Source organism: Lissotriton helveticus, chromosome 10, assembly GCF_964261635.1.
Source record: "Lissotriton helveticus chromosome 10, aLisHel1.1, whole genome shotgun sequence".
Lineage (NCBI taxonomy): Eukaryota > Metazoa > Chordata > Amphibia > Caudata > Salamandridae > Lissotriton > Lissotriton helveticus.
Window position 1 is genome coordinate 935,713,893 of NC_136071.1, and position 20,304 is coordinate 935,734,196.

Genomic DNA, 20,304 nt, shown 5'->3' on the forward strand with positions numbered 1-20,304 from the left:
CTCAAATTTAGTAACGCATTATAATCAGCCAAAAAAACTAGTGAGCAGGGTCGAGGCTAGGCAGGTGTGCTTTCTCCCCAGATCTACTGTCTACAATCAGCTGTAATCCTTGATGGGGGTCTTTGCATCCACGAGTTTCTCAAGCGCAATCCCCGTGTTCTTCCTGTGACCAGGAGGCTGCTTTCTCCTCATCTGCTGCTCTGATCGGCCTCTGACCCTTTATAAACAAGAGGCATGTGAACTCGCATAGAAGCCCCGCCCGTTTAGCCCCGCCACACACACACTAGGGTATGCAATGTCTTCCCGCCCTTTCCCCCACTGTGATGGACTGCTCACTCGAGGGACCTCGGTGCGGTGGCAAAGTTACAACCACACGTGGTCACTGGACACAACTCTTTTGGCCTTTACGCAGCTGCAGTTTAGGAAAAGCACTATACATTTACCCAACGAAGTAGCACTTACTGAATAGCCAGTAGAAAGTACTCCAGTTGAGTAGAGGTATGGCACAACACGGTGGCATCTTCATGGATACATATGCAGGCAGGATTCACTCTGGCACGATGCTCCTGTCACAGAAATTAAACCTCAACAGGAAGCACTTACAGACATAAATAAAGCAGGTGCTCGAGTTGAAGCTGAAATTCAGTAACGCATTATAATCAGCCCAAAAATCTAATGATCACAGTCGAGGCTAGGCAGTTGTGCTGTCTCCCCAGATCTACCGACTACAATCAGCTGTAATCCTTGATGGAGGTCTTTGCATCCACAAGTTTCTCGAGCGCAATCCCTGTGTACTTCCTGTGACCAGTAGGCTGCTTTCTCCTCATCTGCTGCTCTGATCGGCCTCTGACCCTTTATAAACAAGAGGCATGTGAACTTGCATAGAAGCCTCGCCCGTTTGGCGCTGCCACACACACACTAGGGTATGCAACGTCTTCCCGCCCTTTCCCCCACTGTGATTGAAAGCTCACTCGAGGGACCTCGGTGCCTATCAGCGCGGTGGCAAAGTTACAAACACAAGTGGTCACTGGACACAACTCTTTTGGCCTTCACATAGCTGCAGTGTAGGAAAAGCACTATACATTTACCCAACGAGGTAGCACTTACTGATTAGCCAGTAGACAGTGGGAAACAGTCTATTTGTGCAAATCCGCGAGTTCATGAGTTTTTTCGCGAACTCGTGGATTTTTTTGCAATTTCGCGCAAATTTACTGACTGCAAATCCACAAAAATCGCCCATACTTAATCTTTACTCTTTCTACAGGAGTACCATTTAGCGAAGGGTTTGGCCTGGACATGCTAGGAGGTTTGAAGACAAATATTTGGTTTTAGTTAGATTGATCTCCAGCCCTCGTAGCTCACAAAAATTAGCAAAGCCGTCGCGCGTGCTCTGGATGCCCATTGATGTTTTTGAAAGTAACAGGGTGTCATCGGCTAACATCAGCGCAGACATCCTCCCTGATGCTAACTTGGGAGCATCGATGTCCTTGATGTTTATGAGATAATTGACCAGACCATTAATGAAAAGACAAAATAAGGTAGGGGCCAGAACGCATCCCTGTCATACCCACTTTTGGACAGGGAAACGAGAAGTAAGTTTCCCATATTTTCCACAACGTACTTGCGCAAAGTTTCCCAAGTGGAGCCTGTCTATGACCTTGAGAAGTAAGGGTGGAATCCCAAGATCACTCAGCACCTTCCAGAGCTTCTCCCGAGGAACCAGATCGAAGGCCAACTTCAGATCAACAAATATAAGGTAGAGGCTGCCACCCTCTATAGTCACCGTTTTCCAGAAAAGTAGTTGTAAACTGAATATCTGGTCTACGGTTGACATGTTTGTTCTGAAGCTTTTGGGAGATATCAATTAAGCTAATCGGCCTTTAGTTGGAGGGTGAAAGGGGACAACCTTTTTTAAGTATGGGCACTATCTCCACCCCACGCCAGGTATCAGGGGGATTCAGACCCTTCAGAACAGCATTAAAAAGGCCACACATATATGGTACCCACATTTTTGTTTCTTCCCGGAAAAGGTCCCCCGGTAGTTTGTCTAAACCTGGCGCTTTGTTGGGGTGTAACTATTAAATGGCATTTTCCACCTCAGTCATAGTGATCTCCAGAAACCCCACCAAGTGGGCCTCCGCTATAATACTAGGGGGTGTAGAATTGACAGAACCACCATCCCCAATGGCATATAATGACCCAAAGTGGGTTTCCCAAGCTTCAGGTGCTATGTTAGGCTCAATAGCCGATCTCCCTTCCCTGTCACCTGAGCTTACTATGGCCCAGAAGGTTTCCAGATTTTTATCATTAAGGGCGATCCTAAGGGATTCCCAGCTCTCAAATTCCCAGTTTTTTTTCTTTCTGGTAGGTGATCCTTTTGTACGTGGCCCTAGAAAGCTTGGTTAGTGTCCATTTATCAAAAGCTTCAATTTAAATGGTCAGAACATGAAATCACATTTCATAGTCAGTTTAACCCCGTGGCCACAGCGTTAATTCCGCCACGGCGCTGGCATACTACAACAGGCAAGCATATCCTATCACATGTACGTGGATGACACCCAACTTTACATCAAAATCACCTCGATGGAAGAGATAAAGTTAATGAATCTAGCTCTTAAAAAAACTGTACAATGGCTAACAACCAACTTCCTCAAGTTAAATGCTCAAAAAACTCAATTTCTCTTAATCTCCCCCCCCCCCAACAACTCTTAAGAAATAAAGGAATGGACCAAAATGATCACCGCCTTGAATTGCACTCCAACATTGGTGGACTCCTCAATATCACTTGGGGTCACACTAGATAAGAATCTTAACATGCAAGCTCACATTAACCTGATGGCTAAAAATGCCCGCTTTCACCTCAATTATCTAAGAATAATGAAGCCATTTATCGAGATCCCTGACCTCAAAACAGCAGTTTAGGCCTTAGTCATCTCAAGGCTGGAGTACGGTTGTTCCACCCTATCAGGACTTCCCAAAACATCTATCGCACCCCCGAAAGCCTGTCTCAACGCCGCTGCTAGACTTATTTCAGGATCAAGGAAATTAGACCACATATCGCCACACCTGAAGGCACTAAACTGGCTACCCTATGAAGCCTGTATTCAACTAAAGATTGCTTGTATTACTCATAAGGCGTTACACCACAATACCCCGCAGTTCCTAGCCCAAAAACGTACACTATCTGGAGGAAACAGACAGTCCAGGAGCACAGATAACCTACTCCTGAAACCCGCAAGGTTCACCAAGACTAAAACCTCCAACAGAGCATTTTCGGGAGCAGCGCTAAGAATCTGGAACTCGCTTCCACCATTCATCAGAAAAATTACCTCAACGTTCCTCTTCAAAAAGGAAGCAAAATCCTTCCTGATGAGCAAACTCCTACCGTGAATTCATCACAAATCCCAAGACAGCTGCAAACTCTAGTGCGAAGAGAAGTCCTTTTCAATCACGATTTGACTCCCTGTAACAGAGCTGTTCCTTTCTCTGCATCTGTACCACGAACATTATTAAGTCTCTGTTGTTACTTATTTTACGTTGTACTAATCGATGATATTGGATACAAATACTTCTGTTTTTTCCCTGCTCACTTTGTAAAGCGCTCTGTTACCCTATCTTGGGTCTGGTTCTCGCTATAGAAAACTCTAAAATAAGTGTACCACAGAAAGGAGTCAGTTAACCCTTCAGCCGAAAGGTTATTTCCTGCTTAACTTTACCAGCCGGCAAAGTGCAAGTTTCAATACAGTCAGGAAAGTTCCGTTCAAAGGTTTGGCATCAAGGGAAAATCAAGCGTCAGTCCAACAGCATGCCAGGCAGGGAAATGGAAAATGACAGCCAACCCGACTCCTCCTCCAAAGGGCAATTATACCTCCAAAACTTTCATGGTTACACCCACAAAAGTATCTTTTCTATTGGCCCATATGGTTTCCATTGGTTGTTCACACTGGGCTGCTCATGGTGTGATCAACACTTCACTAAGAAATCCAGAAACATTAAGTAACCCTTTTGCAAATTCATTAAGTTACAATTATTTTGTACTAGCTTACCCATCGCGCGTTGCTGCGATCTCAGAAGAAAGAAAATTCAAGTAAACTCGTTATGATAACATTCAATTTACATTGTGTCATTTTTATTGAAACGTATTCATTTTAATATGGAAAACATTTCAAAGTGTTGTTTTAATTCTATTTATTTATTCGAGTGCCTGTGGATGCACAATATTTTTTGTTTTTCCGTCTGGTGCGTACACGAATAAATCAGAAGGTTTTCCGACGCATGAGCTGGCCACATACAGTTGTCCATGTGAGAAGCATGGATTCGCCAAATCTAGTCCACACACTTGCAGCAATTGTCTTTGTGCTTTGTTGCTGGTCATTGCAAACGCGAGTTGCACCGGAAACTGTAAACGTTTGAATTCAAATGGCATATCTGTTGGAATCATTGGAATACGTGGCCACAGTACATCTTCCCCCTTGAATTTCCCATTCAGAATTGTAGCTTCGATGACATTGTTCATCATCTTTTTCACCGAAAGTCTTGTACCGTTGCAAAGTTGTGGTTGCAAATTCAGTTTCGAGTGCTTGTGGATACACGATATTTTTTGTTTTTCCGTCTGGTGCGTACACGAATAAATCAGAAGGTTTTCCGATGCGTGAGCTGGCCACATACAGTTGTCCATGTGAGAGGCACGGATTCTCCAAATCTAGTCCACACACTTGCAGAAATTGACCTTATGCTTTGTTGATGGTCATTGCAAAAGCGAGTCGCACGGGAAACTGTAAAAGTTTGAATTCAAATGGCATATCTGTTGGGATCATGGGAATGCGTGGCAACAGTACATCTTCCCCCTTGAATTTCCAATTCAAAATTGTAGCTTCAATGACATTGTTCATCATCTTTTTCACCGAAAGTCTTGTACCATTGCAAAGTCGTGGTTGCAAATTCAGTATTCGAAAGATTATGAGGGCCCTGGGGGGCCGATCTTCAAAAAAGAAATTATGCCTGAAACCTTCGCGGGAATGGTGTAGTAATGCATAAAGGACAGACAGACAGACAGGCATGCATTCGTTTTTATATATATAGATTTGCATCCTCTCCTCTGGAGTAAGAAAACTTCATTTTAATTACACTCTGTCCATTCCCAGGCACTCTCTCTGTGTTTGCAATAGTATTGATACATTTCTATCAAATGTGTTGCTAAATAAAAAGTGAGTTCATTGTTGTGAAATACAGAAAAGAAACTTCACGAAAAGTTCTCACAGTATCTAAAGTGACTACTTTAGCTAGATTCTGCCTTTCGAGCAGTAAAAGAAAAAAGCATCTGAGGCCTACATGAAATTTCACAGGATCATTGTCACGTTATGATTATATAAAACACAGATTCATATTTGTAATTCGACTTTCTTAATTAATCCAATCAGTATTTTTCTTTAAAGGTTATATGTCAATATTAGGCACTACTAAAAAAATCATTTGCATATTTATCATTTTCAAAACCACATTTCTATGTGTCATTCTGGAGTACACATTTTTATCACATAACATTAGAGCAAGTTATAGATTTGCATGCTAACAATTATTTCGAAATTAAACATTTTATTCATTTCAGGTGTTTTATTATGCAGACATTATTCCATTTTGACACATTTTAAAAGTTATTGTTACCATATTTTCTTTGTTAATTAAGTCTAGTTTCTCAAACACATGTTTACATGCATAAGTAAATATCAATGTTTCTCTCTCTTTTGTTTACGTGTTCACATTTCCATGTTTTAAACATTTCTTCATGCTTTTACGATGCAGTATGAAATCTCACGTTTTTCGACTCAACCAGTTTACATGGTTTCACCAAGAAATAATGATTGTAAATCTTTTTTGATAGCGAGAGTTTATTGAGGCAAACGTCTTTTAACATTTACGCTCCCTCTCCGCCCACAGGAGACATTGACAGCAGTCGAAGTACATTAAAAAGAATTAAGGGAATTGTGATGCTGCACACAATGGGGGCAAGTAAGAGTGTGGGGGGATCAAAGGCGTGGCTAAAAGAACAAAATATTCTGTAACTTTTTTCAGTCTTTTATAACACACAGCTTAAATGTAAGATGCCTGCAAGTTAAATTAATCAGTGGGAAATGCACTATTGTACGTTGTGAAACCTCTGTTAGCTAATGCACTGCAGAGGTATGTGTCTGTAACTAGACAGCCACTGAACTGAATCCTGACTGGAGCAGTGGAGAATAGTTCAGAGTGTAACACAGACCTCTGCAGCCCCTGTGGTGCAGGGGCCTGTCTTTCACTCCTTTAAAAATTACACACTTCACAGCTCAGCTGGTAACTCCTTTCCAATACCACTCAAAAAGAATAAATCTGTGTCATCAGGAAGTGTCAAGTGATTTCATGAATCAAAGCATATGCCGGCATCCAAGCTCCCTTTACATTTGTAGATTGACCCGTTGTGAACATTTACATGTCTTACAGGTAAGCAGGACCCTTGCAAAAAGGCTTGCATAGATGTCTGGCCCCCTTTGGTTTCACAGCTCACAAGACTCCCTAACTTACACTGCAGCTGAAGCATTTCAGCTCTCGGAATTAACCGTCCTGTCACGGTTATCTTTTCACAGGAAGAAGGGGAGCTATTTTCTTTAAATTAAAAAAGTATGGGCACATCTTGCCACTCCAATCCTGCCCACTTCAACCACTGAACATGGAGAGAAAAAAGAGTGTGGTGATCCTCACCTCAACAAAATAGGGAGGAAACAATGCCACCCTCTGTGAGCACAACCTCCAGCCTCCTACTCAATGAGCACTGCAGCAACCACTACGGAGGCCCGGCCCGCACTCCCCAGGCCCGGCAAGGGAGGGAGGCAAGATCTCTTTCAAGGCCTGAGCCCTGCAGGGACTCCTGTGACCTCAGTGGCAGGAGTACCAGCTCTCTTTATGGCACCCAAGTTGGGTGGCAGTATAGGCAGTGCTTTAAATAGGCCGGTACTCACCGGTGCTGAGTACCGGCACTTCTTAAATCTACCGATCCGAGTACCGGCACTTCTCCACTGTCAAGGAGAGTACCGGTACTCAGGGTTGGATTAATAACGTGGCCACTGGAACGGTGCCCGAGGGCCATCTGTGTGCAGTTTGTTTGGCAGCATGTTGGATGTTGCTGTATGTATTATTCGGCTGTGGCAAGCAGCCTGATGGGGCCTGAATGGCCCATTGGAGGCCTGCGCAGGGGCAAGAGGGTCTCTGCTCCCTTCCTACCCAGATGGAGCCTCTCCTTGTCCTGTTCACCCCCCTGCCAGGCATCGATGCTTGGTTCGTGGAGGCACGCAGGCACAAAGGCCCATTTTCACCCCTTGGCCTCCCACTGGAGTCTGACTGTCATTCGCACCGCCCGCTGGAACATTAAGTCCATGATGGGCGGGGATGAAATGGTGAAGATGGCTTAAGCAGCCTCCTGGGGCCCAGGTGAGGTGGGGGAGGTCAACTGACCTTCCCTTTGGAGGCCAGTATTGTCCTACCGCTTCTCTCTGCCCTGCTGGACTCAGCATGTGCTCGGGACCCTGCAGTGCTCACTGTCTGCCACTGCAGGGTCTGTGGTCGTGGGGCCTTTTGACCAGGGGAGAGGAGGGGAAATGGGAGTGAATGAAGGTGAAGAGTAAGGGGAGAGGAGCAGAGAGTTTAAAGTAGGCAAAGGTAGAGAGGCAGAAAGAGTAAGCGCAGATAGAGATATGGAAGACATCCAGACGGTTATGGAAAGAGGTAGAGAGGCGTGAAGAGGGCAGATTAGACATAGAAACCGTGATGAGAGAGAGAGTGATAGGATACAATTGGGGTAATGAGAATGGGACAGAATTAGCTACAAACCGGAGAGAGGTGAGTGCGGGAGGGATCTGGAGCTTAGAGATGTGAAAACGGAGTGTGTTTGAGAGGAACAGAATCAGAACAGAACCTTGTATATATAAGGATTGCACCAAATGCAAGCAAGTAGGAACATTAGAAATATTATTATATTAACCCCTTCCGTGCGGGGGTAATTCCCCTGCTGTGCTGGGGGGCTCAACTCGTCATGAGGCACAGTGCTCATGTGCTCATGATGAGCTGAGCTCGTCATGACCACAGCCGTTTCCGTGGAACGATCAGCACAGCAGGGGAATTATCCCCGCATGCGAGCGTTCCACGGCTCATGGCGAGCTGAGCTCGTCATGAGCACCGGAGCACCGTGCCTCATGACGAGCTCAGCACGTCATGAGCACCGAAAAGGTTAAGAAGCTGCAAATATTACACAACAAGAAAACATGAACAGTTGGTAGTTCACCTTCATTTTGTATAACGAGTTAACACATTTTGTTTGGATTTATACATTTCTCACATGATTTGTTCTGTCCTGCAACAGATGTAAGTGCCAGTCTCTCTCGTCCTAGAGCACATTGATTATTAGCCTGAAAGTGCTAAATGTACTGTTGATGGTTTGGCTCATTCCGGGTTTTAGTTGTTAACCTGCACAGTGGAAAGTTTGAGAACACTATCTAGGGCAATGCAAGGACAACATGAATACTCAATAGAAGTGTTTTTGTATCATGTCTAACTCCGCCTCTAACCCCACCCACTAGCCACGCCCCAGTTTAATTTAATGAGTACCTGCACTTATTTTTTCCCCGTTTTAAGCACTGAGTATAAGTCAATTCAATTCAATTCAAAGATAGCTTTATTCGGTGTTTTGACAAAAAACCATAAAAGCACACACAAAGCAAAAATGCATACATGAAACACAGACATTAGCTTTACATTTACATAGCCTATTACAAATTGCATAATGATAAAATCAGAGCATATAAAAACAATTATTAAAATACATATAAATAGGGAAATTCGTGGGGAAGTTCATAAAAAGTCATACAATTCATAGGGTTTCGAGGGATCATATGGTCATTGCAGCGAGCATGTATTATTTGATGTAGTTATGGACAAGATAATACATTTTGCGATCACAGTCACAAGTCATAGTCGTTAGACCAAAGTCCCTCTACATTTTACAGCAAATGTCAAAATTTTGATCGCCGCGATAATGGAGAATTCATCTTGCAGCATGTACAGTCTGAACAGTGCAGGTTTACATTTTCTCAAACCCCAGGACTTTAAAATTGGAATCAGATATCTTTTTCTACCCCACTGGTAATACTTGCAAAAAAGATACAGTGTACATTTGACTGGGTAGATATATCATCGCACGGACATTTTATCAATTTAACCGACCAATCATTAGGGGCAGGGAACGATATTAACCTATAAAAACAATCAGTCCTCATTCGTGTAAGAAGCATTCTGTGGTAGCACGAAAAAGCTGGTGCCAGATAAGGATGGAGACCCAAACCGTGAAGAATAAGACGGTGGGCTACAATTGTACTCTTGTTCCCATCTAAATACCACCTCCTCTCTTCCAATAAGTCGAGGCATGCCACTTTTAGAGCCTTTTTAGTTAATCGTGTGCATGAGGTGGGATTTAAGTAGAGATCTGGTTGACCCACAGAGTTCAATTTTTTTTTAACATAGGCTAACCATGGAAGCTTTCTAGAAGCGGTTTGATTTAAGCAGTCTTGGATTACTTCCCTGCTAAAGATTGTATCCTTAATTCAACAAGAGAAATGCTGAACTGTTCCTGGGAGAAGGGGAAAATTAGGTAAAGCTGGCGTGACCGAAGGTGTGAGTATTACACCTTTGGGCATCCATTTTGTTGGATGTATTTGCCTCACACACCCAGAAGGGTGTCATGCTTCATCATCGGCGGTTGCTCCTCGTCGGGGGGGCGGTGCAATCCCCGACGGGCTCACCTCAAAGAGGGGCACTTTGGCGGAGATCTTTTGTATCCAACTGCCCTGTGGTGAAGTGCGGGTGTGTGGGCAGGATAGCAGGTAAGCCTGGTGTGATGATTAAAATGCAGCAAGGGGTGCCGGAAACTACTTTATTCTGGAGGTCCCCCTACTACAATTAAAACCGTGAAAAAAGCTCGCTCGGTGTCACCTCGTTAGGTAGAGTGACCCTAGACGAGTCTCGAAGAACAAATGGTCAACATGTTTCTCGCAATTGGGTAAATCACCTGCGATTCATCAGGACCTTATCGGAGTGAAAAAATAATAAAAGAACTCAATAACATGCCAGTGTCATGTATGTGGTGTAGGTATATTTTACCTCTGTGGAAAGTCCTATGCCTAGACAATGAGAAAGAAAGGAGATAAACATTAATAGTACATTTCTCATCGACAGCAAGGTAGGTCAGCGCCAGAGTGTGGACATAGTGTGGCATGCTGGGGGTGGTTTCAAGGAATAAACACGACCTGTACATGCCGAGTGGTTTCAGCGTGCAGTGTGACACACACACACTAACACTATGTTGGTGGGGAAGATAACAAACAGTGGTTTAAAAATGATTTTAAAACAGTGGTTAAAACAGCAGACTAGTCAAAAAACACCATTATGTCACAAAGTGGCAGGTTGAACCAAGATTATGTAAGTGACACCATCTACATCACAAGGTGGTTTGTCAAACAAGGTGTAGAAGTTAAAGGGTGTCGACTCACCTAGTGGTCAGGGTCTAAGGTGTAGCTAAAGGGCGAATACATTGCAAAAAGGGGCTTAGGAAAAAAGATTGTATCCTCACATGTCCAAATCTTATGCCACAGCATAACTGGAGCTATCTTTATCAGATCGGCGATATGAACTCTATCTAGTTCGTTATGGCATATAGTCGTAGAAGTGGATCGTGGGACTGATAGCAGGTACCTGAGAAATGCGTTTTCCACTGTTTGTATTTGGGAGCAATCTGCCAACCCCCAAATACCGGCCCCGTATGTAGCTGTGGAGACACATTTAGCTGCATAGATCTTAAGCAGTATATCTACAGGTTTCCCGCCCAATCTTTTGGCAAATTGTTTAACTGCACCTATCGTGCGAGAGAAAGCCAAATTACGAGAAGTGATTGCTGTTGTCCATGCGCCCTTATTATTAAAAGTGATGCCTAGGTAAGAAAATGTTTTAGTCGTGGCTATCTTTGTATGGTTTACAAAGGTTTTGCAGTCTAATTTGGAGTTATTTCTAGAGGTACAACACATTGTAAAAGTTTTTCCAACATTGATTTTTAATCCTCTAGTGCTCATAAAGGTTGAAAATCCCGTTAAAGCTCTCTGGAGGCCCAACTGTGTGCGAGCCATGATCACGGCATCATCAGCGTATAATAATAGTGGGACTGAGAGGCCATTTATTTTGGGATAGTCCACTTCTAAGTCAGATAAAAAGACTGCTACATCATTAATATATAAATTAAAAAGGAATGGCGCAAGGATGCAGCCCTGTCGAACACCCTTTTCTATGGGAAATTTTCTAGTTCGCTCTCCGTTTTTGCCATATCTAACCGTGGCACCTGCATCTCTGTATAATTCCTGTATAAAAGATAGAATGTGCAAATCTATTCCCATTTTAATCAAGGTCTTCCATAACACTCTATGATCCAGGCAATCAAAGGCCGAGGTTAGATCAACGAATGTTAGGAACAGGTTCCCTTTTTTTACACCAATATATTTACTCATTATTAGGGTCAGGTTTAATCCCTGCTCTACTGTACCTAGGCCGGTCTTAAAACCGTATTGGAATTTCGAAAGAATCCCATTACTTTTGGTCCAGGCTTGTAGTTTGGTTAGCAGCACTCTGCCCGCTACTTTCATCAGAGTGTCTAGCAGGGAAATGGGACGATAGCATTTTGGGTCCTGCCTGTCCCCTTTCTTAAATATTGGGATTACTATGGCTTCATGCCACGTGTCGGGAAAACCTGTTTTACTATAGGCATTTATTACATTTGCAAGCAAGGGGGCCCATAGATCGACGTTCTCTTTAAATAAATCAATAGGGACTCCATCTGGGCCAGGGGCCTTTAGATTAGCACTCTGGGAGATTGCTTGCTCAACCTCTAATGGGGTAATAAGTATGTTTAGTGGGAAACTATCTTGTATTGGCAAAAGTTCAGCTTGCCCATTAGTAGGACCACCTTGTGGTGTCACGGAAGAATTTAGCGTTACTAATGAGTCGCTCTTGTACAAGGATGTAAAATAGCTAACCCATACGTCTTCCGTTATGGCTACCTCCATGGAGTCTGCCTTACTATCAGAAAAGAAGGGGGCATTAATTTCTTTCCAAAAAGAAATATTATCCCGTAAAGCACTTGCCTTTATCAATGCTTCCCAGGCGTTATTTTTCAATTCTTCCTGCCTACCTCGTAGTGTCTGCTTATAGGCTCGCCTGGCGGCCTTAACTGAGCCAATATCTTTTGGCACGCTCTTTAATGCCTGTAAGAGAACTTTATGGGCTCTAGTACAGGCAGAATTGAACCAGCCAAATAATCTTCTTTCCTCGCCATCCTTTTGTTTTTTAGTTAGCTTCTCGTTTATAGAGGCAACTATCTTGCCGTAAGCCGCTATGATCTGCTGGGGATTAAGGCAGTGTTCCAGACAAGTAGTAAAATGTTGCACTTCCTTATGGATTAAGTCCTCCAAGAATTTTTTGGAGTCAATCTTAGCCCATTTGATGGCGTATCCGTTTTTCCTGGCTAAGGAGACAGAGTGACAGTGAAGTATATCGGATATGCTCGTTGTTTGGCTCCCACAATTTCCTACAGAGATGCTTATACTGATTGGAAAGTGGTCACTCATTGCCAAATCTTCAGTGTCAAACCCCAACAAAGAACCTTGGTTATTATTGGACACTAAAATAAAATCTATTACAGTACCTGCCCCTCGTCCGTGAAAAGTTGTTTGAAATACTACGGAAGGTTCGCAGAGTTCATTGGCGAAACCCAAATCCCAATCGTGCATGAGTTGATTTAACATATTGCCAAGAATAGAATGTTCAAAATGTGTGGTGGGATCCCCTCTTAAATTAAATATGCCGCAATTTTTTGTCTCACTGTACGGGCATAAATGGCAGTTAAAATCTCCAGCTATGAGGATACAGTCTGCGACCCCCACACCTCTCTTTAACATTGCAGTTAAATTAACTAGTAATGCTTTCAGATCTTCTTTTGGCACGTTATTGTATATATTAATCAGAAAAAGGCTCCGCCCTTTAGCTTTAATTGCAAGTCCCTGTAGCGATTTACATACTCCTGTTCTAAGACCTCCCCCCTCGTTTGTGATCACTTTTAGATTGCACAGATTAGAAATAAAAATACACAAACCACCAGAGCCTCTGCCTTGATTTCCCTGTGTGGATGGGATGAAGAAGGTGCTAAAGCCCTCTATGTGAGTCTCCTCCCGATCCCAACACTCCTGAAGACAAATTATGTCCAGGTTTTTCATGAAGGTTAGAAATAGCTGATCCCTTGATTTTTTAGCTAGCCCTGCAATATTCCAAGATGTTATTTTTTAATTGGTTTTGCCCCCATTCTGTACACAGCCTTCAGCCTGAGAGATTAAAGTCTCAGTGCCCGCTACACTGTGTACTGTATCTTTTTGGGTTTGTATAGTCTCTAACGAACTTAGGTGTATACTCAGATTATCAGATTTTTCAGAGACTGGGGATCCTTCCGATATTAGACCCATGACTAATTGATGTGAGGACTGCTGATCCGGGAGCACTATCTCCCGATCAAGGACGTCAGCTGTTTTCTCCAGGGGCGAAATAGTACTGCAGTGGATCTGAAGGTCATTGTACATTTGAACTGGATGATCTGGAACCAAAAAAGTGGGACATAGCGTTGCTGACTGATGTACCAATTGTTCCCCTACTATTCGCGTTGTTGGTCAATCGACCATATCTAAACAGTCATATCTGTTCCTTGTGGGGAAGCCCCTCCAGTGTTCAGGATTTAGCTCTTCTCTTCTTGGTAACCATGGGCGAGTGTCCCATTCTCTAGACCAGTGTTTATTTCTATTCCTGTTTCTATTTCTATTGAAATGCCCCACCTGTGTCCAAGGCCAATCCTGGCCTTCCTCCCAACTGGAAGATTCGCCGTAATTAAAAGTGTTTACAGGTGGATAGAAGAAGGAAAGACGCTGTACATCAATCCCCCCCCATTTCTCTAAAGCTGGCCAGGAAGTAATATAGTCAACTGTGGAAGGGTCATCACAATTGACTATAACACAGTCCCCCTGTATAGTTTTTTTAGTATCCCCAATCCAGAACACTCTTCTTAGTGAGGTAATTCTACTGGAGTTTGCGAATTGGAGGGGTCTATTTTGACTCAACCACTGTAGTACTTTATTTCGCAGAGACCATGGGGGTTCTTCGACATTGTCTGCCAGTTCGGGGACCCCAGTAAGGATGACAGTATATGGGGTCGCCTCAGGTGGCAGATGTATCGGTCGCCTATACCTTACACCTTTCCTCTCCAGGGCCTGAGGTTGTGAAGACTGAGCTTTGTGTGTTGTGTGTAGGATGTCCTTCGATTTAGCTTGCTGAGTTTTTGCTTCTAAGGGCGCCGGGGTAATTTGAGAGTTATCTATAGTGCCATTTGGTTTTCCCTTCCCATCTATTAGAGTAGGTTTTGGGGTGTTTTTTATGGCCCTCTGAGCGGGTTGTGTATTTATAGCTCTTTCGAGCGGAGCAGGCTGTGGTCGAGTAACTGGTAGAGAAGGTTGAGCCAGTTTACTGGCCTCTTTAGGTTTCCCCTTCCCTATGGTAAGTGTGCCTAATGATTTCTGTGTGAAAACTGGAGTGTTTATTTTCGCTAGTTGTTTCTCAATAATCATCAGGGTCTTTTCCATAGGTTGAAAATAGCGTTTTAGCAGCTCCCCCATACTATTTATCAAAAGGTCATGTAGTATTGCGCATGAGGTGCATGGATCATGTGTACCACCCACTGCTCCCCGAGTTTTTAATATCTCCCGCGGGTCAGTATTCTGAGATGCAGAGTTGTTATCAACGTTAATGGGGATAGGAGTAGGCTGATCTAACACAATTATGTGACTGTTTAAATTGGGAGGTGATTTGGTTTCGTGTAAATCAAGAGTATACTCATGTGAGTTCGTGTCCCTGATCGTCCTTTTGGCTATTGCACCCTCCCGCATACCCGTGGAGTTCGACTCTGTTATGTCAGCATGATTATGAGCAAATTGTAGATCAGGTGTTTTTTCAAGATCGTCACTATAGTGGGAACCTAGTGATAGTCGGGTAGCGGATAAATCCACAGTGTTTGGGACAGTGTGTATCAAAGCGTTAGTATTTTCTGATACATTGAGCAGAGGGGTGATCGATCCCTGATGGATAGGAGTTTGGGCAGAAGCTAGAGGACCCATAGAGGATCTTCTCGCGACTTCCAGTTCGTGTGATACTCTACGCTCCAACATGTGTATACTCTGCTCGATCACTTCATTAGTTTTAGTAATGAATAGGTCTATAGGGCCTGTTATCTGGGCGACTTTGAGCGCCTTTTTGCTTCTAGTGCCCTTATTCATTACTGCACAACGAGAAACAGGATAAATAATAAATGACAGATAATGACTGGCAACAGTATACAGCACCCACGTGAGTCAACACAATGTCTCGTAGAAATAGGATTGGAAAATAAACAATTAAAATACCGTGGCCCAGTCCAGTCTATCCCGGTCTTGAACGGGCTTAAACGGGCCCGCCCTTGGCCCGGGCTTCGCCCAGCGTCCCGCTCGCGTCCCGCGAGACGGTGGTATTGCTGCTTTTGAGCGCCTCCTGGCGCTAGCAGGTGACGCAGCAGAGCGCTGGGGCTTCTGGGGGCTGTGGTTCAGTCCTCGCTCGTCTCCACTCGGCGGCCCCGCTCTGATGGCAAGAGAGCGAAGGGCGGCGGGAGACAAGCGGTAGAGGGTCCACGGATGACACAAATCTCCCCAGGCAATAAACGGAGTCAGAATGGCAAGTCAGGCTTCAACAGGTTAGCAAGCAGAAAAGGTTTCCCCCGCTCGACCGTGGTGTTGCTGCTTTTGAGCGCCTCCTGGCGCTAGCAGGTGACGCAGCAGAGTGCTGGGGCTTCTGGGGGCTGTGGTTCAGTCCTCGCTCGTCTCCACTCGGCGGCCCCGCTCTGATGGCAAGAGAGCGAAGGGCGGCGGGAGACAAGCGGTAGAGGGTCCACGGATGACACAAATCTCCCCAGGCAATAAACGGAGTCAGAATGGCAAGTCAGGCTTCAACAGGTTAGCAAGCAGAAAAGGTTTCCCCAGTATAAGTCCTCCTGCCTTCTTCCTGTTGTGGGGTAACATCACCTCATAAGTAATATTTGGGAGGAGGACAAAGGACTTAGGAGTAATACAAATATATCTATAAGGAAATAAATAAACATCGACCATTGTCACTGAATGTTGTTTTTGTTTTGTTCTCATTGCATCTAATGAGGAACTGAGGGATATTGCTAGGGCACACAGGCAACATGTTTTGATTTTGGCAGGTTTGGCCGTATTGGAAAATACTGATTTTAGTTGACTGAAAACACATAAGCACAAGAACATTTCTGGGGAGAAGGAACGACGAGTTGTTGAGTTCCCGATGCAAAATGTCCTTCCCTGAAGAGAGATCAGCAGACATGAGTGGGAAATGCCCAACTCCACTGTACAGTCACTCATCTTCATTGTGACATAACGTCAGTAAGTGAATGACATCATCTCAAACACCGCTGAAAGAAGGTGGCTGTTGCACAAGGAGACGCCAAGTCAAAGAACCTTCACACCCACGGCGACCGGAAGCATTGCGTCACAGATAAGATTAATGTTCAAACTACGTTTGGGGCTGAAAGATCCGTATCGTAAATTAAATACTAATTCTATCACTGCTACAGGGTTCGTCCGATAGGAGGGGGCTAGCGCACCACAGAGAGACGGATCTTCACGTGGAAACTGTGACTGCAGAATCTGTGACGTCTCTGTAGGAGGGGAGCTCCTCTATTCTTATAATAGCTGAAGGACCCAACCAGTGACAAGTTCGAGGAGTCCTGCCTTCTTTGCCTTTAACAGTAGACGAAGGGGAGCGCGCCTACGATGAGTCGACCACTCCCTTGCTCTGTGCACGTCATTTCACACGTCTGCAAAACACAAGTAACGGGAAATTGCGCCCTGAAATCCTGCCCCTCTGCTTAGTATTTATGAGCCGAGGTTGGAACGCGTTCGAAGGGGCGTGGTTTTGTCGCTGCCCGTGGATGCCCTTTCTCAGCAGTGACAGAGTTCAAGTGCATCTACGCCAGCTTGCCGGCTCCGCGCACTGTGCCCTGTGGACCTGTAGCGTTTTACAGCACGTGGGAGGAGCTGAGCGGTTGTTTCTGAGCCTTTCGCCTCCACGGGTGCCCCAGTCCAGCGCAAACAGCACAGGGAGCCGCACGTCACAGCGCTACACGTGCTGAGCATACACCGCCAGCAATGGGCAGGAAATCATTCAGAGTGGTGAGTGACTCCCCGCTCCGACCGACGCTCGCGCACCCAGAGCGCGCGCAGGGTTCAGTCGAGGACGTGCATTGGAGGGGGGGAATATTGTGAGAGAATCTTTGAAACGTAACAGTTAAATTATCAAAAGAGTGAAGGTTGGCTTGTGTTATACACTATCTCTAATATTTTCGCTTTCAATTTTTTTGGGGGAAGATACACTTTCTGTCGCGTCGTCGGCTCTGAGTGGACCTTTTCTGCATTACAGATTTACGTCGCCCGACTATTTGTGACTAATTTCTGTAAGACTCGGCAAGCTTTTACGACTATGTATCGCTACTTAAAGCTGTAATGTTGTTTCCTCCACAGAACACTCTGAGTCAGTATAGTGATTAACCAGATTTATTTCCATACATTTTATGCAAGTATTCTTAAGCTAAGGGCGCCGAGCGTCTAACTGTCCCCAGCTCCGGTCGCCAACTGCCGCTCTCCGCTTTCGCGCCTCTCTCTGCTAGCCTCTGCGCATGCGCGCCCTCTCCGCTCTAGTCTGGTGCGTCATCGCGTCATCGCGTATGCGCACCCAGACTAGAGCGCACACCACATATCTCCCTCCTTTAATAGAAAACATAAGCGTGTCCCCCCCTTACACCAGGTGGGGTGTCCTTCAACTGGGAATAGTCTTGGTGGGCCAACCAGGGGAACAGCACCTCATCTAATGTCCTTCCATATCAAAGTCTCTATAACGAGAGGGCACAATAACTGCCCTTCCACTGCGGGTGTGTCTTACCGGCATGCTCTCTGACACTTCTGTCTCTCCTCGGGACACCCCGGCTTCTCTCGCGTCTGCTCTCTGTTCTGCGTTCACCTGTTCATCACGGCCCTCGGACAACCTGGGTCCCCAGGCTTCCATTTCACTGTCGGCCCTTGCGCCATCTTCCTGATTATCCGTGCCTTGCTCCGAGTCAGCTCTGGCCTCCTGGTCAATCCTGCTACTCTCTTCCACCTCAACCTTGGGCCAAACTAATATTTTGTTGACTCTGGCCATGCGGTCTTGCGACCAGACCTTTCCATCACTGAGGAGAGCCGCCCTGCCACGCACTTCCTTGACTTGTAGCGGCTGGCTGAATTTACTATCGCCTTTCTTTTGCAGAGTGGGAAGTTTGATCCTAACCCACTCCCCTTTTTCCAATGCCGTGTCCTTTGTGCTTCGTCGCTTGTCATAGTGGGCTGCGTAGATCCTCTGGGCCTTCTCCAGGTTGTGTTGCACCACCGCCGGGGACCACTTGCTGGTGATGGTCTTTTCCCTCCAGGCCACATTGTCCCGGGTGAAGGGATGGCGTCCCCTAAGCACTTGGAACGGACTGTACCCCACCACCGAGGGCGTTATCCGGTAAGCCCACAGCATGTTCATCACTTCCATCTCCCAGTCTTTTCCTTGTGAAATGGCCGCCTGGATGGAGCCCATGAGCACCCTGTTAAACCTTTCAACCTGGCCGTTGCAAGCCGGATGGTACACGGCCGTGTGTTTCACCTCGATACCATTCCTCTTCATGTATCTCCCCCACTTGTCTGACACAAATTGCGGTCCATTGTCACTAAGAATGGATTTTGGTATTCCTTCTCTGAGGAACACCGAGGTAAGAAACTTGAGGATCGTCTCCGTGTCCATCGACTCTTGTAAGTCTATTTCCGGCCACTTGGAGTATTTGTCAATTATTACGCAAATGTACTTATTCACTCCTCTGCTGTCCAGCACGGGCCCCAGAATGTCAATGGCCACTTCCTCCCACGGGCCTCGTGGGGTGTCAAACTTCCCTAGAGCTGGTCTGAGTGGCCGAAGCACCTTGTCCGCGCCCTGGCACTGTACACACTCCCTCACTTGTCTCTCTATGTGATTATCCATTCCCGGCCACCAATACATCTGTTTGACCAACGCCTTGGTTTTAACGATGCCCAAATGCCCCTCATGGAGCAATTTCAGCAGTCTTGGTATCAGTGTCACTGGGGGCACCACTTTCTCTCCTCTGTACAAGAATATGCCTGAGTCACTCAGGGATAGTTCCTCCCTCATTTCATAAAATCGTCGCACACCTTCCTTAAGCTTCCTCTTGTCCGGCCAGCCCATGGTAAGATGTTTCCTAACTTCCATCTTTTCCTCATCGAGCTCATAAGCTGCCTGCCACTCTTGTGCACTGATTGACGTTTCGTGGTCCTCCATGCTGGCCACCATCTCCTCTGTGTCCTGGGCCTCACCTGGCGCCTCCTCCATTGCTGCCGCCCGGCTGAGGTAATCAGCTACCTTGTTCTGTGTTCCTGGAAGGTATTCCACATCATATGTATAGTCCAGCAACTTTAAGGTCATCTTCGCTATCCTCGGGGTGGCCGTGTCATGACCCGAAGACGTCAACACCTTGATGAGTGGCTTGTGATCCGTTTGGAGTCTGAATCTTGTGCCCCATATGAATTGTCGGAACTTGCTCAGTGCCCATGTGACCGCCAGCATCTCTTTTTCGATTACGCTGTACCGTTGTTCCGTCGGGGACAGCGCCCTGGATGCAAAACAGATCGTCTCCTTGGCACCATCTTCCCTTTCCTGCGCCAAGACAGCTCCCAGGCCCTTGTCACTTGCGTCAGTTGTCACCACTGTTTTTCCGGTGGGGACATACCCTTGCAGTGGGATGGCGTGGCTGATGCAGTCTTTAATGGACTCGAATTCGGATTGGGCCTCCGCATCCCATTCGAACTTTGCATTGTTCCTGATTAGCTGTCTCATCCGGTGCGTTCTGGTGGCGAAATGTCTGACAAACCGGCTGTAATACTCGGCCATTCCGAGGAATGACCGCACTTCCTCTTTGGTAGTTGGAGCCTTGGCATCTTTTATTGCTTTCACGTTTTGTTCCTTCGGTGATATGCCGTGCGTCCCTATCTCGTGCCCCAGGTAGGTCAC

General features: G+C 45.6%; 1 protein-coding gene across 1 annotated transcript in view; it reads left to right on the forward strand.

Annotated features, from left to right (window-relative positions):
* Positions 1-17,155: 17,155 nt before the first annotated feature.
* Positions 17,156-20,304, forward strand: part of ABCB1 (ATP binding cassette subfamily B member 1) — a 562,371-nt gene continuing 559,222 nt past the window's right edge. The window contains exon 1 of the mRNA XM_078663595.1: positions 17,156-17,378. Within this exon, the coding sequence (XP_078519721.1) occupies positions 17,355-17,378 (24 nt within the window). The 5' untranslated portion in view covers positions 17,156-17,354. The remainder of the gene's footprint in view (positions 17,379-20,304) is intronic.